Source organism: Etheostoma spectabile, chromosome 14, assembly GCF_008692095.1.
Source record: "Etheostoma spectabile isolate EspeVRDwgs_2016 chromosome 14, UIUC_Espe_1.0, whole genome shotgun sequence".
Taxonomy (NCBI): domain Eukaryota; kingdom Metazoa; phylum Chordata; class Actinopteri; order Perciformes; family Percidae; genus Etheostoma; species Etheostoma spectabile.
Window position 1 is genome coordinate 19716091 of NC_045746.1, and position 16166 is coordinate 19732256.

The following is a 16166-nucleotide window of genomic DNA, read 5'->3' on the forward strand; positions in this document are numbered from 1 at the left end:
CCCGTCTTGTCAGAGCAGATGGTGGAGGTGGAGCCAAGAGTTTCCACAGCCTCCAAGTTCTTTACCAGGCAGTTCTTACGAGCCATTCGCTTAGCAGTCAGTGTCAGACACACCTGAGGAAGGAGAGATGAGAGAGACAAAAGCAAAGAAGGAGACAGAGGAATGGCAAAGAGAGGACATAACAGCAAGGAGAGACGGAAAGAAAGGAAGGGTTGACGATAGAATAAGACAAAGGAGAGTAGAAAGAAAACAAACCAAAGGAGAAAAAGAAACAATAATTAGTATCTAAGTGGTAAACAGCGCATATGAGCATTTCCAGTTACCAAACTAATGCCAATGAGCAGCCACATCGTGCCATACTGTACCTGAAACAATCAACCACACCCGCCCTGACACCTGGAGGCGTTCATCCTGCTCATGAAAATGTTCTCTAAAGCAAAATGCACTAAAATCAAAACCTCCTTACACAAATAAAAATGCAGCCCAAACAGCAATGCAAAAAAAGAAATGAGGCATGAAAAAGTGAAGTGATGAAGCAGAGCAGCAGTGCATTATGTTATCATGCTAAATACGGCAAGACCCATGGGCCAAACAGATCTAGCCAAGGCCAAGCAAAGGAGGCCTAACGCAGTTCCTGAAGCTGACTAGTCATTAGCCTAATATCATTACATTAGCTAGCCGTTGTCTTTGCAGACAGCACCACGACTGGCCTGGAAAAGAGAGAGAGACATACACAGAAGAAGATGGAGAGAGAGAACACAAACACACAAACACATATGGGGCTGCTTTAGAAGGAATAGAGAAGAGAAAGATGGAAAAAGAGATATGCAAAGACAATACACCACCTTCACTGCAGATACAGGTAGTGACAGAGGGAGAATGTTAAAGCACATCAAACACAAAGATACTCACAGAGCACACAGATGAACAGCAACAACACAACACTGAAAAACACAAGCACAGAGATACGGAGCGCAGGGAACAAACAAAACAGCAGACACAACAAGACAACATCAGCCTAAACACTGTATACACAGTTAGACATGTGTGGAACTACTAACGTCTTGGGAATCTAGCAATCTAGGAGTGCAACGTGATCATCCAAATCCCCAAATCCACATTAGTGTGTAACATTTCAAAAGCGGTTACTGTTTTCCTTGATGTTGTGTAGCTTCTTACATTTTTAAAAATATATAAAATATATTTATATGGAAAAACTGTTTGACCCAAGCCTGAACACAAAAACACTGGGAAGTGAGGAGAAAAACCAAACACACAACTGTGAAGAGAAGTAGACACAGACAAACAGCTCGAAATTAAGGCTACTGGTGAACAACCCTCCAAACTAAAACTACTAGATGAACAAAAGACTGCAAAAGACTGAAACGCAATGAATAAGGAAAATCAATATATTTAGGCATGGGTACCAAACGCTGGAATTAAACGAGACATGGGCCTAAAATTTTGGCATTTACCATCACGCTGCAGCCTCTTCCCTACTCTGTGTTCTAATAATTATGCAGGTTAATGATGTCATAGGACCTCAGCAAATGGAGGACAGCACACACACACACACACACACACACACACACACACACAAAAAGGTAAAGCTTGTGTTGCGCCAATACAGTTTGAAAGGGCAAAGGCTAACAGGGAAACACTGACGACGTCACACTTATTTGGACCAATGGTGGAACTTCATCTATCAGTGAGAGCAATTCTGTAACTCAACGCAGCGGGATAGAACCCCCCCCCACAAACAAGCGCGCGCACACACAGACAGACACACACAACTCACAGTGACCGTGGCCAGCAGTCCTTCGGGCACATTGGCTACAATGATACCAATGAGGAAGATGACGGCCTCCAGCCAGGAGTATCCCAGGACGATTGACAGGATGAAGAAGGACATGCCGAGGAAGACGGCCACGCCTGTGATGATTTGGATGAAGTGCTCGATCTCCTTGGCAATGGGCGTCTGAGGAGTAGAAGAAGAAGGTGTTTGGAAGGATTAAAGAAGATGAATGAATGTGTTTCAAGATTATTTTTTGGGCATTTTAGAACTTAATTTCCAACGGAAAACTTAGACTTGAAAGGGGAGAGAGAGGAGGAATGACAGGCACCAAAGGGCCGCTGGTCAGAGTTAAACCCTCGGCCGCTGCGTCGAGGAGAAAGCCTCTTTATATGGGCACGCTCCACCAGGTGAGCTATCCAGGGGCCCAACGAATGTTTTTACTAGGATGCATTTAATAAGAGAGACTCACTAACCCCAGTAAAACATTTTATCCTTCTTAGCTGTTGTCTTTTCATTAGATACATGAATGAATGATGTATATTAATGAGCAGCTGTGCCATTACATAAAAGCTGCAACTAAATGAGTTTTTAGTGAGCAACCTCTATTAGGTGGCGTGTAAATGACGCAGCAGTCCATTGTTAAATAATGAACAACAATGAAAATGGTACCTTGCCAGTCTCCAGGCCCGAGGTGAGAGTGGCGATGCGACCCATCACTGTACGATCACCAGTACACACAACAATGCCACGTGCCGTTCCTGAAGAAAGAAAGGAGAATGCTTTTAATTATTAACTTCTGCATCAGTTCCAAAAAAAGATGAAGAAAGAGGAAAACAAAAATGTAAAAAATGTGTAGACTGTATTAGAATACATGGACAGTTGGTATTAGAGTGATGATGCTTGGACAGTGCAGGACTTAGTGCAATGTAACAATGTGTCCATAGGAGGGCATCGCAGATTATTATTTCCTATTCTACCACTGTGAGGAGCTTAGTGTGAGTTGCAGGGCCTCCCACTAATATGATGGGATGGATCAGGTACAATGTGGTCACATTTCCAGTCAGTGGGCTCCCCTTGATGACTTTGTCACACCAAACACTTTGACCGCAGCCCACAGTATAAGCAGATGTGTAAAATCTTTGTTCTGAGCACTGATCCGGAACAATGCAAACATACGACAGACAGAGAGTGGCTAACCCTAACAGTGTAACATTTGTGTGGTATATGTGATGAATATGTTGGTAATAATGATAATTTTAGGTTTGGATAAAGGTGCCGGTCACCTACCCTCGACACAGTTGGTGGAGAAGAAGGCAATGTTGCGGGTTTCCAGGGGGTTGTCATGGGTACAGTCAGGTGACCTGGTCTGGGGCTCGGATTCACCAGTCAGGGATGAGTTGTCCACCTGGGCAGAGCAGGAGAGAAGCATTTGGTATGTGTGAGCGTGAGGGAGACAGACTAAGAGGATGATAGGGGAGTGAGTAGTTTCGCACTGCCAGACCTTTCCTCACAGCGCTGCGGAGGAGGGTTTGGCTAGTCCACATAGCAATCTGGGATGGGAGAAAAACATGCTCTTGTTTATTGGCATTACTTTAACCAATTACAATTGTCTTGGAACATGTGTAAGTGTACATGTGTACTGGATTTACCCTGCAGAGATCTGAGGAGCAGTTAACCATAGTCCTCATGAATAAATAAAATAAACGTTTCCCGGTATCCGGCAGAATTTCCAGCAGAACGATAGCAAGCACGGAAGTGGAAAGTCGTGGAGAAAGACTCGGGAGTGGATAACTGGTTGAGTGCATTCAGGAGAAGATAAGGCACAAAGCCAGACAGACCAGGATTGTGTGCGTTTTCTTTGTTTTGATTGTCTTTGTGGATGCTTGCTATGCATCTGTTGATGTTGTTGCTGTTATGATATGTTTTTGTTTTTATACAGACATTACATTTCCTGCAAATTTAACCTTCCATCAAACATTCTGAAACTGATTTGAGGTTCCTGCAGAAACACTAAAGAGCTGTGTTAATTTAGCATTAAGATATACAAGATATGTGTGTTTGTCCTCAGCTTGCACTAGCACCATTTAGGGAAATAAAGAAGAGCAATCGGACAGTTTACACAGCTGTTTTAGTATGAATTTAGAATGGCGCCTTAATATCACATTGCAACACATTCTCACTCTCCAATCGTGTTAAATATGGACGCTTGGTCATGTGCTTTTGGCATTTCTTATTCAGGATTTAAAATCTCCTTTAGCATCAGGACTCTTCACGTCAGGGGACAGTTAAGTTTAGGAAAAAAATCATGGGTGGGGTTATAAAATGTATATCTGTCCCACGTGGTACAAGAATGGAACAGAAACCCCGGTCTCCTGGGTGTAAGTCCGGTAACGTACCCATTCACCAGCCCAACCAAACTCCTTATGCAGACTTTCGGTCTTTAACTTCCTCGCTATCGTTGTTGCTCTTAATACTACGTCATATTACAGCTTGTTCGATACATATGCTGAAGGGTGCTTTTTGCGCTGTGTCTGACGCTGAGAGCCACTGGCCCCAGAGTCCGGATTTTACGAGTAGGGAGTGAGAATGGGTTGTACATTGGCAGGATGCTGTGCTTGTTTTAGTTAACAATTGATCACATGAGGTGGATTCTAAAAAGGGTGGACAGAGACGCACTGCTGATTCTAACACTCATACTCTAGAGACACATTACTTAAGAGCAGCTTTTCAAGTAGTTGGTTTCCCCTTGGCTTTGTATGTGTGTATGTGTGTCTGTAACCCACCTTGCAGCCGTGGGAGGAGATGACGCGGAGGTCAGCGGGGATCCTGTCTCCTCCTTTCACCTCCACCAGGTCTCCCGCAACCACCTGCTCAGCATTGATCTGCATCTTCTCTCCCTCACGGATCACCAGGGCTTGCTGCAAACAGACAAAGAGAAAGAAAAAGGAAATATGTAATTTGCACTGTAATATGTAAACAATCTGTAAAGAAACTATTTATGGAAAGGTTGGAGAAACGGTAAAACAGCACAAAAACTCAACACACAGATTGGGGGAAGAGAAACATGAAAGCTTGCTATTTTGGCTTGCAGCTTCATAAGAATATAATTTTCCACTTCATTAACACCTGTATTACTTTGGGACCCAATATAATATACTCACTTCTGGTGCTTCTGGTTTCCATCATTCTTAAGACTCCTAATTGCAGAGGCTTAGTCCCTCCAGGAATTTACTTTGTATTATTGGGCAACTTCATACTTCAGAGTAGCGATAGACCGATTTTATCTGGCCGATATTTGCGTTTTTAGGTTTATTGGCATCGGTTTCTGCCGATAGTTTTTTCCCGGGATTATTTACAGACTGGCAGCTCTGTGTTGCTGGAGACGCTGCAGTTCACGTGCAGACCATGCACTGCCCTCCACTACTAGCACCTTGGCAGTCCTAAATTACAAACTTTATTTCAATGGCTACTTTTCAGGTATATTGTTTTCTTAAATTATTTAAATGTGTTGACAAAGGACATTTTGTGATGATCTGATTATAACCGTCTTGTGTCAGCAAGCAATGCATCATCAAGGCTGTGTTGTAGATGTTGAAAGCCTTTTACCCTTGCACAGTTAACCATATGCAGTGCACCCATTCATATGATGCACATTGCACACATAATTTGGGTGATATGAATGTAAGATGATTGCAGAAGTGACACTGATCTGTGTTTTTGTTCATTGTTTTTAAAGAAATGGCAGAGCAGATTCCAAAAACAAATCCAGTCTGGCAGGCTTTACATTTCTAGGATGTAATTTGAGGGAGCAAAAGCAGTATCAGCACCAAATATTGGCTCAAGAAAATCGGCAGCCTGTATCGGTCATCAGCTAAGGCTGATGGGAAAACAAATCTGTATTGGGACCAAAAAAATCCATATCGGTCAATCCCTACATCAGAGTGCTTACAGTTGTTGCCAATAAACACTTTTTGCATGCATGTTTCTTTTCATTCATCACAAGCAATACTGCAGTTTTCATTTAGAATAACTATTTTGTTGCCATCTTCTTAATATGGTGTTTACATTATATTGAAATGAACTGATTTCTTCACATTTGAATTTGTAATTTAATGACTATGAGAATCTAAACAATGTTTTACTTTTCTATAACCATAAAACCTTTTCTTTCTTTCTTTTTTTTCCAGCATTATCACAAGCGCTAAGGAATTGGAAAATTTCTTATTTCAGCACCATCTACAAAGACATGTTTCAGTTGTTTTGGATCTCCTATTAGTGCTTCCAACCTCTCATACTTGCACTTTTTCAAACTTGTATTTTTTTTTGTAAAAAGTCCCCCATGGCAACAATTATCCCCAAAAAAACATCACAATATCCTGGTTGAACCGTCCAGTACCTGAGGGACCATGTTCTTAAAGGACTCCATGATCTTGGAGCTCTTAGCTTCCTGGAAGTAGGAGAAGCAGCCAGTGATGATGACGACAGCTGACAGCACGATTCCCAGATACAACTGCGAAGAGAAGGAAGAAAGAAAAGAGTTTCATGTTTAATGCATAAATAAGTTGACTTCACCTTTATCTAAATATGTATCACATAAGTGTAAAGGAAGACCCGGAAAGGGACACAGACGGAGAGACAAGTTGAAGAGAAAGTTGAAAAATCCTCCGTATGTCTCACTTAGGATTTTTCCAGACACCAAACACTGGAGCGCAACAGGTAAAGGAGATATTTCAGGAAGTTGAGTCTTCAGTTACTAACACAAATGGTATTTAAAAAGGGATCATTTGTAGGATTTTCCAAACAACAAAGTATAGACTGATACTAAAATAGTCCCTCTCAATCATCACTTACGACCCACTAGTCCATCTCTTTGCTGTTGCGTCATGTTTTAATGGATCATCATTAGAAGATCTAGATCCTATCTTTTAAATAATCCACTCCATCTATCTGCTGTACCATCTGACATATCTGTAACCGGCTATCAGAGAGTGAATTTAAATTCTGAGGGTGTGACACAGTCTCAGTAAGTCACGCTGAGTCGGCACTGTTGTTTTTTCCCACGAGTGTGTTTGCGCCACTTAGTCAAAGTCCCCAGCTCTACTCTGCGTTCTGACCAGACATTGCTGACCCATGAAGATCCTTACCCTGCCATTACCAACATCAGGAGTCACATGCTCCCTGTGGCGGGGCCCCAAATGGATACTAACAGGATGATGACTGTCACACTAAAGACGGATCGGTTGGCATGATTCAGACAAATGGCTGACACAGCCTTTATCAATGACACAGCCACATCCCTGAGGAGTGACTCAACAGATCGCTTTTAGAGTGATGTGCTGGAGGACAGGGAGCACACACACACACACACACACACACACACTTCTCTATACATGCTTACCTCTGGTGGTTTTTGATATCTGGTGTCTCACAGGTACTGCACAAACAGTGGTGGACTAAGAATTTATCTTCCTATTATCCCTCCATCATCCATCTCTACAACTGCCCACTTACGTTATCCCCAGCAGGCTCGTCCTCTGTGGCGGCCTGTATGGCGTAGGCCAGGAAACAGAGGATGGCACCAATCCACAAAAGGATGGAGAAGCCACCGAACAGCTGGCGACAGAACTTGACCCACTCTGGGGTGGTGGGGGGTGGAGTCAGGGCGTTGGGGCCATCCCGGGCCAGGTACTCCGCTGCCTTGGCATTGGTCAAACCCTGAGAGCGGCAGAGGGAATGCACAGGAAAAGATGCAAGATGGATTCAAGGAGATATGGATATGCAGAGGAATGAGAGCAGTGGAGAGTTTGGAGTTATAGAGAGTGTAGAAAGGAAGCAGGAAAGGAAGGGCAGAGGGCAAAAAAGAGGGGGGCAGAAAGAAAAGTGTTGTGAATGGGACATACTTGTAAAATAAACTCCAAAGAATTTTTTTTAAAGGAGGTAAACTGACTGGGATGTCTGGGTATTAAAATTGAATAATTGCTGAATCATGATTCTTTCTGTCAAAAGAGCTTTTTATTGTTGAAAATAAAACAACAGATTTTGACACAAATGACACAAATTAAGGGCCAAAGCTGACATGACAAGTGACTTCCAATTATTGTTAAATCCAATCATGATTCATTTAAATCAGGACAGAAACAACAATATATTAAAGGTCCCATATGGTGACACTTAAACTTATATTTGTACTGTTTATGTGTCTATTAAACACTCATTTAATTTAAAAAAAGTTTTCTAGGAAGAATTAACTTCCAATTCTTCTCAGCCGCATGAAGCAAACATTGGAAAAGGGGGCGTGGCTAGGTCGCTTTTGGAAAACAATGCCCCTTGGTTACCCGGTTTCTACGTAGCAAATACATAAAATTCTAACTGGCCCCTTTAGCTGCGTCTAGTGGCGGTCTAGTTTGGTGGTTGGGTGGAGAAATGGCGGCAGTGAGCGATTTCACATTTCCACAGCTTTACTAGCACCCAAAGCCAATGTGACACACAGAATCCCATAAAAAAGCAAAAATCATTTTCACCATATGGGACATTTAAGTTAAAAAGATGGTGTAAAAGTGGCATTTTTGATTGGAAGTGAACAACTTACCTGGACGATATCAGTGTTGTATTTCCGGCAAACCTCCTCAACAGACATTTTGTGTTCAGTCTACGAAGAATTAAAATGCAAAGCAAATTCAGGCAACCTGTCAGTTATCATAAAAAAAATCCAAAACATATTCTACATCAAGTATGCATGGAATCTATTGATACCCTCAAGCAATGTAAAATGTTTGTTTTTTTACAGATTGATCAATGATACTTTGACCCAGCTCATATTGTTTTACAACAGGGGATATCCTGAGGGTTTGGCTTTCTGGGACGTACAGGATCAAATCCTTCCACAACAGGATTAACTTGCTCTGGGATATTACCTTAAACACCGCTGTACTGTACCACTGCTGTTTACCAGCTGCTACAGAATACCACAAATCTGTAATCTTTTTAACAGGGAGATGAAATTAAAGATGGATCGCAGCTCTTTGAATGCTGGAGTTAAGCCAGGATACACTATAAACTCCTCACTACTCAGCTGGGACTTCAAGGCTTTTGTTTCTTTCGGGTGCTTGTGTGCCACCACTCTGGTACTAAAAATATGTATATACCTATATGTGACAAATGACAGCGAGCAGTGAGTCACGGGAAATACTGCAGGAAGCAGTGCACTTACTATGGGAACTTCCTTCTTGAGGTCATCCATATCCTTGCCTCCCTTCTTCTTGGGCGACTCCTTCTTCTCATCCTTGTCCTGCGTGGTGGCCACGCGGTAGCTGTCTGACCGTCCATACTGTGACACACAAAAGCCAGATCATATGAGTTTGGTCCTGTCATTTTACTTTTTGAACAGCTGATGCGAGCATTCCTTATTCTCACTGCATCACAAGAAGACATATTCAACAGTGTGTACACACTACTTTAAAACGACACAATCCAAAGTCTTAGCAAAGACAGCCAAAGGAAACCTTCATTGTCCTACTTGTAGTTACAATAACACTTATAACAAAGTGCACCAATTTGAAACTAATAAATAAATAAAATTGAATTGAATAACCATTAGTGTATTATAAACACATAAAACACTGTTTTTACACTTAGGATTACCATAGATCAATACAACAGTTGATTTTAAGAACATGCTTGGCTGCCAACTCCCAAATTTCTCCCACATTAAGACCCAGTCATAACCTTTAGATTGTAATCCAAATTTAGATGTAATCCCGGGGTGCAAAAATGGGAACTCAACACTTCCTGATTAGAGCACAGAAATGTCTCAAGAGCTCCACTTAAACTGCATTTTTACCAACACTATTTAGGCTACTGTGGTTCAGACTGCAGAGGCTGCTGCTGTGCCTGAGGAGGAGGAAACATAAAAGCAGTCAGGAGACAGTCAGATCGTGAGATGAAGCCAAAAATAAAGTAGAAAAAAGTGCCAGAAAGTAGACAAAGAAAAATGGCCCAGGATAGGAGAATAAGTCTGTCAGTTACTGTAACGTGCATCAAGGGATATTCACAATTGCCTGTGTCCTACATTTGTGTGTGTGTGTGTGTGTGGGAAAGAGCCATTTCTATCTATGCATGGAAGTGTGTTTGTGTCTGTACAAACAAATGTGTGTGTGTTAGTCAGATACATCTGCTTGTTGGAAGTCTGCAGGTTTGTTTTCTTTGCATATAATTTCACTTATGTGTTCCAAAGTTGTCTAAATGCCAGGGGGGGGGGTTTAACCTGAGAGTAAGATTATGGGAAAAAAAACCTAAATACTTGTATTAGTTGACATAAAATAGCCAAATTAAAAAAATCACCAATACAGGTTTTTAGCATCTTCAGTCCACAACATGCAGAGAACTGTGCATTTGGGTTTTTGAAATGATAAATAAAAGGTATGACTGCAAAGCTATAGTGTTGTTTGACTTTATTTTTTGTCACACAGTTGTAACTTTTACACTTTTACCAAGGTCCTAAGACACTCTAATGGAACAAACGTGACAGTAAACGTCACTAAAACCTAAAACAAACCAACAATTTAATTCACTATTGTGTGTGGGTATTAATATGAAAAAAAATACAAAATTTGCATTCCAACCAAAGCTAATGCGATGCCACCAAGCGGTTGTTTCAACAACTCAATGGTAGTTTTCTTTATGATAAACACAAACGGGGTGAGTCTTTGGAACGAATGGCAACACACCCGATCTAGCAAGAATTGCTTTGTTCGTTGAAAGCTGAGGGGGCTGTAGGTCCAGTGCGAACACTATAAAAAACTATTTCCTTCAGACAGGAAACCACAAATCTGTGAGCCGAAAAGAAAGGAAAGAAAATCGATTATAGCCCCGGAGAGGGACGTGTAGGCGACATCTAAACATGATGGTTCAGCCCCCAAACCACTGATGGCTGCAGGTGCAAATAGTTTTTAGAAGTATGGGTTATTATTTTTATTTATTTATTCATCAAAAAACTAAAAAAGGATTAGTTTGAGAAGGAGCAGGCGGAAGGAATTAGCTTATTTGGTCCCGCCCCTATTTCACAAAATGATATTACAAAGCAAAAAGATATGCAAATACAGCACAGAATTTACCCGGCCTTACAATAACTCAAAAAATACAACAATATCTTTACGTTACAATTCTATTCCTATGTTTTGGTCTATTCTTTTATGTATTGGTCAAATAGTGATTTCATGAATCTATTTTTGAACTGAATGATATTACGTCTCTGTTCGATGACCTTGATCATTCGATTCCATAAGGTTATTATTATTATTATAATAATTATTATATAATATATAATTATTATATATTATTATTAATTATTATTATTATAACAAACTGAAACACACATGCTTTTAACAAGCAAGAGAATGCTTGAACATACATTGTCCTCTTATATGATATCCCCCCGTCTCTTTTAATTAACATTGCTTAAATGTTACATTGTAAATTATTTTCTTTAACTTTAAACATAAATTGTGCAGTTTTGAATGTAACAATGTCCATATTTTTCATCAAATGTGAATTCAAAAACAATAATTAGTGTGTTCATAATGCCCGGTATGATTTATTATCCCGATTGCTCTTTTTTGCAGTGTGCAAATATTTTGTGAGTTGCTTTTGTAGGTATTTCCCCAAACTTCCACACAATATAACAGATATGGTAAAATAAGTGTGCAGTACGGAGCTATTAAATGAATTCATTGCTAGAGGAAATGTAACTCAATCGTTTACTGTATTTAAATAGCCTGCTTAACCTTATGATGTTATTTTGAATCTGACTGAGTCTCAGCTCAGCCAACATCTCCCAGAAGTATTTATTTTTTATTGGTGTGGAGAAAAATATGCGACTACTTACTACTGGGAATGAATTTTGACTTGACATTTGTTCATCAGGCAGATGCTCACTATCATCCAACAGTAATACAAGTGTGAACATGGGATTTATATTGTGTTACCGTGCATGATGAGCGGGGAGGGCAGACTTATTTTGGGAAAACTCTTACGTGGATTAGTCTACGCTGAGAAGTTTCACGCTGATTTGATGGATGTTTTATGCCATTTAATATCAGTTTTATTTTCTCTCTGGATAAAAAAAGCTGTCAGGGCGTGGACTTGTTAACAGCCAACCAAACAGGCCGCCGCGTTTGTTTTACAGGCTCTTTTCTCATACATTCTGTGTGCATGATTGATTTTGCTTTAGAGTGTGTGCACATGTGAAATAGTTTTTTTTAATGATTAATGTAAGCGTTGGTATGAAATTACCCTTGTACGTGTGGGGGTGCAGTTTTCTTATGCATGCATTATGTATATCTTGTAATAGGATAGACTAATCTTTTATTGATATTAAATATCAGGTCTCTAAAAGGAGGTATACAGCCAGTTATGTCATTTTCTTTGTACAATAAAAGCGTTGAATTTTTTCATTGCCCTGGTTTTATAAATGAGTCCCTCAACCTTTCCAAAAATTAACTAGACTAACACAATAGTAAGTGTGTGGCAGACCCGGTCCTCTGCCTGTATTGTTGCTATTTACTTATTTTCTTGTGTTTGTGAAGTTTCTGGGTGTCAACCATAGTCTTTGGGCCACATCTGGGTGTGTTACCCCGAGCCAATGACAGCGCACGCTGTGCATCCCGTTCACATCTCTGTCACTGTGTGTTTGTGCTGCTGTGCGCAGTGTGTCTCTATGCCTGACACAGTATACACAGTGGTTTTTCAGAATGAGCCTTTGGTACAGTAAAGGCAATGAGCCTTTGTTACCTAATTTGACAGAAATCTTGTCAAACAATATAATGCTGAGTAAATACAACCCCAATTTAAATAAATCACAAGAAAGAGTCCGACAAAGCCCGACTCTGGAGATAAAGCTGAGATTAGCTCTCATATTCAAGTTTATTTTCTGTTTGTTTAACGGTTGTTTTGCTAAATGCTCCAATCACATTGAGAGAGGATTTGGAATTTTTTTAGTCTTTGAATACTCCCAATGATGTCAATTAGACACTTCGTACTGCCTACAGTAACATGGCTGGTCTGGGCTAGCTCATGACCAACATGCTTTCTTAGACAAGGACTGTCGTGGGGATCATGTGACTAAAGGATTATTAGACATTACAACCATTATATGCTTCAGTCACAGAAGAATTTATTTTACTAAAGCATACGATGTATTGTATTTTGTCATTTTGGTGAAAGCTGTACATTTTGTCGGCTGTGTGTGAACCTGCCATGTTTTGTTGTCGTAAATATTGCTCATTGTCTTACTTCACATTTGAAATGGCTGACCCAGACTTTAAACTGGACATTACAGTTGACTCCCACAGGAAACCATGTGTGAAAATTACATTTTAAGGCTGTCATCAAAAGATTGTAACATTAAAAAAAAAAAGCTAAGCAACAGTGGGAGACAGCAGTATTTGCTTGTGTAGGCTATAGAGTTTGCCTATGCATAAGCCTGCTTTCTAGTGTTCTTCAGTGAGTAAGACTTTTATTCTCTATGTGTTATCTGTGCAGTTGTACTCATTTGTGTTCTGCCTGACTACAAAACAGAGCATTTTTCTATGCTGGTGTTGTTCTGTGTGTAATTTCCATGCCCTGTACACATATATATATATATATATATATATATATGTGTGTGTGTGTGTGTGTGTTTTGCCATCTGTTAGGAGGTGCAGGAGGTTCCCCGGGCAGTGGCATTCAGCAGGCCATCAGATTACTGCTGTTTACTACGCTGACAGATTAACCCACTGATGATGATTATCTTTCTGTCTGTCTGTCATCCTATATCATTCACATATTTACAGTGTTGAAACAGCTTTACCATTTCTTTCATTAGTTTAAATTAAACACAAATGAAATGAAAGATTTCCTTCCCCTCAATATCTGTTCACTTAGTTTGAGAGATCAGAAAAGAAATGCCATGTTCTTATATCACTAATGTGTACGAGTACTACAAAGAAATCGTGACAAAGCATGAAAAAAGTGGAATTTTTAGGATGTGTGTCTAATGCCCCCATCAGATCTAGTTTAAACTTAATTTAATGATGATAATTTTAAGATTATCAGCTGCTTTAAACTGCCAGATTTCTGTGAAAAACTCAAACTGCTGAGATTTAAAGTAGGTGAGAAAGCTTTCCAATGTACTATAACTTTACTTTTAAATATTACACAATGATGACAACAAAACCTAATCATTGTTTTCGCTGCCACAACGTTAACTTAATGATGTAAAGGCGAAAAACTACAATTTTTGACACTCTGAAGAAGGCTGTTAGTGCCGTTACGTGTGGGTTGTTACCCAGCTTTATTTTTTATGTTCTTTCATTATAAAATAGCCATCTAAATAAAGGCTTTTCAACTTTTTGCAAGGAAAGTGCTGGACCTGTCTTTTATGAACCCCAATTTGACTATTGAAAACTGCGCATCAAAACATACATACAACCACCTCTGTCAGAGTAGAATTTCTTTACAATTATTGTATGACAGCGGATCAAATATGCATTAGCATGCTTGCTACAGTTTTTACAGTTACAGTTTTGTGCACACATTCATCCAGGATGATGACTGTAGAGACGACAAGGCCAAATACTTCCAGCAAATAAACAGACCCTTCAGTGCTGCAGCATCTCGTGAGGTAGGAAGTCACAGAAGAACTACAAAGAAGCATATTTCTCTAAATGCACATTGGCAAATACGGCAAGCCTCTATATCGCTCAAGGCTAAATACGTGGCTTTTTCAACCTCTTCATTATCACTTATACAGGCCCACATCAATATTTGATCACTTGATGAAAAAATTATGAGCATAGTGAAATGAAGAGAATTAACTCCTAATTTCCAAGGACAATATATTTCTCCACCAATTTTCATTCTACAGAAATATTTTGACTGTCAAAGCCATAACTGAACCACACAAGGGCAAGAATATTGCCTAAATTTCAGGATGCTACACATCCTTTGGGCATTTAGTTTCATGAGATTTCCATTTTTCTATTTAGTGAATTTTCATAATTATTATATATATATATATATATATATATATATATATATATATATATATATATATATATATATACACACACACACTGCTTTCAGTGTCAATGAGCAAACCAGTCGGACTAGTCCACACACACTGCACAGTAATACTCTGCAAAATGGCTTCGGAAAGGAACTTGTTTCGGTGGAACATGTGCACGTAGGAAGGCGAGTTGGGAATTAAAATGGCTGTCGAGTGTGATGAGAATTTTACAAAAAAACAACAACATTTCATTTGATTGTCGGTTCAAGCTCGGAGGAAGTTTCCCGAATCAACCAGAGTTTGAATATCAACACCAAGAAAGCAGAGGTGAGTGACATCTATACGTCCTCGATATATAGACTGTGATCAGACTAAATTATCAAAGTAAAATAACATAGATGCTATTTTCCTACATTAATTACCTCTGTACTGCCTGTTCTTAGTCTAGTTACAGGTTGCAAAACCTGAAGGGGTCTCAGCAACATCCAGATGCTGAACTAAAGGACAGATTGTACACGCCAAACATTTGTAGTCCAGCTGCTGGTATTCTGTATCCAACCCGGCCTGCAGGCAAAGAGCACCACAGGTCTGAGGAAGGCTGGATGAGCCGTGTTTTAATCTGCTGAAATCAATGGTCAAATCTCAGCCATCAAACAGGGACATTTTGATCTGTGTATCCTAGTTTGAGTATGAATTAAATGAAGGGGTTCAATATTAACCACAAAAATTCATGAAGCCGTAACATTATTTAAAAGGTAAAGATCAGGAAACAGATACATTGAGCTTCATGGTGATCATATCAGTAACTATGGGAAAGGGCCATAAAATGAGCTGTAATGAGAAAAAGGGGCATCAATTATGAAGATCAGTATCTCTAAGACATACATGTTCTAATTAATACCCATTATTCTAATTTAGTTTATTATGTTATTGGCCATTTTACACGAAAGCAACTGATTGCTGTATTGTTTCCTGTTTGCAGTGCTGGTATCTGCCCATATGATTATTTACCTACCAAGAAAATGTAATCTCTGGCAGACACCGCTCAATACTATAAGACCATGGTAAAATATCCACCAGCTGGCACTAAATAATCCAGTATTTAGCCATGTTCAACATTTAGGTATTTAGGTTATTTCTCAACTACATTTAAAATGTTCCAGTGATCAAAATGTCAAAACTGTAGCTCTGATTTTTTTTTTCTGAATGGAAACCCTCACTAGTGCCTCCAGTGGAGTTCCAGTGGTGCAAACACACAAAGAAATGGATTAATACACAGATCAGTGGACTGGCCGACCTAGAAAATACTGGTGGACTGACAAGCGCGCA

At 39.8% G+C, this 16166-nt stretch overlaps 1 protein-coding gene across 1 annotated transcript in view; it reads right to left on the reverse strand.

The window, feature by feature from the left end:
• The window catches only part of LOC116701903 (sodium/potassium-transporting ATPase subunit alpha-3), a 32010-nt gene that overhangs the window by 10598 nt on the left and 5246 nt on the right, over nt 1-16166 (reverse strand). Inside the window, 9 exon segments of the mRNA XM_074783877.1 lie at nt 1-113; nt 1799-1978; nt 2465-2553; nt 3083-3200; nt 4579-4713; nt 6192-6305; nt 7307-7510; nt 8385-8444; nt 9006-9122. The exon segment at nt 1-113 is cut by the window's left edge and continues 6 nt beyond it. Coding sequence (XP_074639978.1) covers nt 1-113; nt 1799-1978; nt 2465-2553; nt 3083-3200; nt 4579-4713; nt 6192-6305; nt 7307-7510; nt 8385-8444; nt 9006-9122 — 1130 coding nt within the window.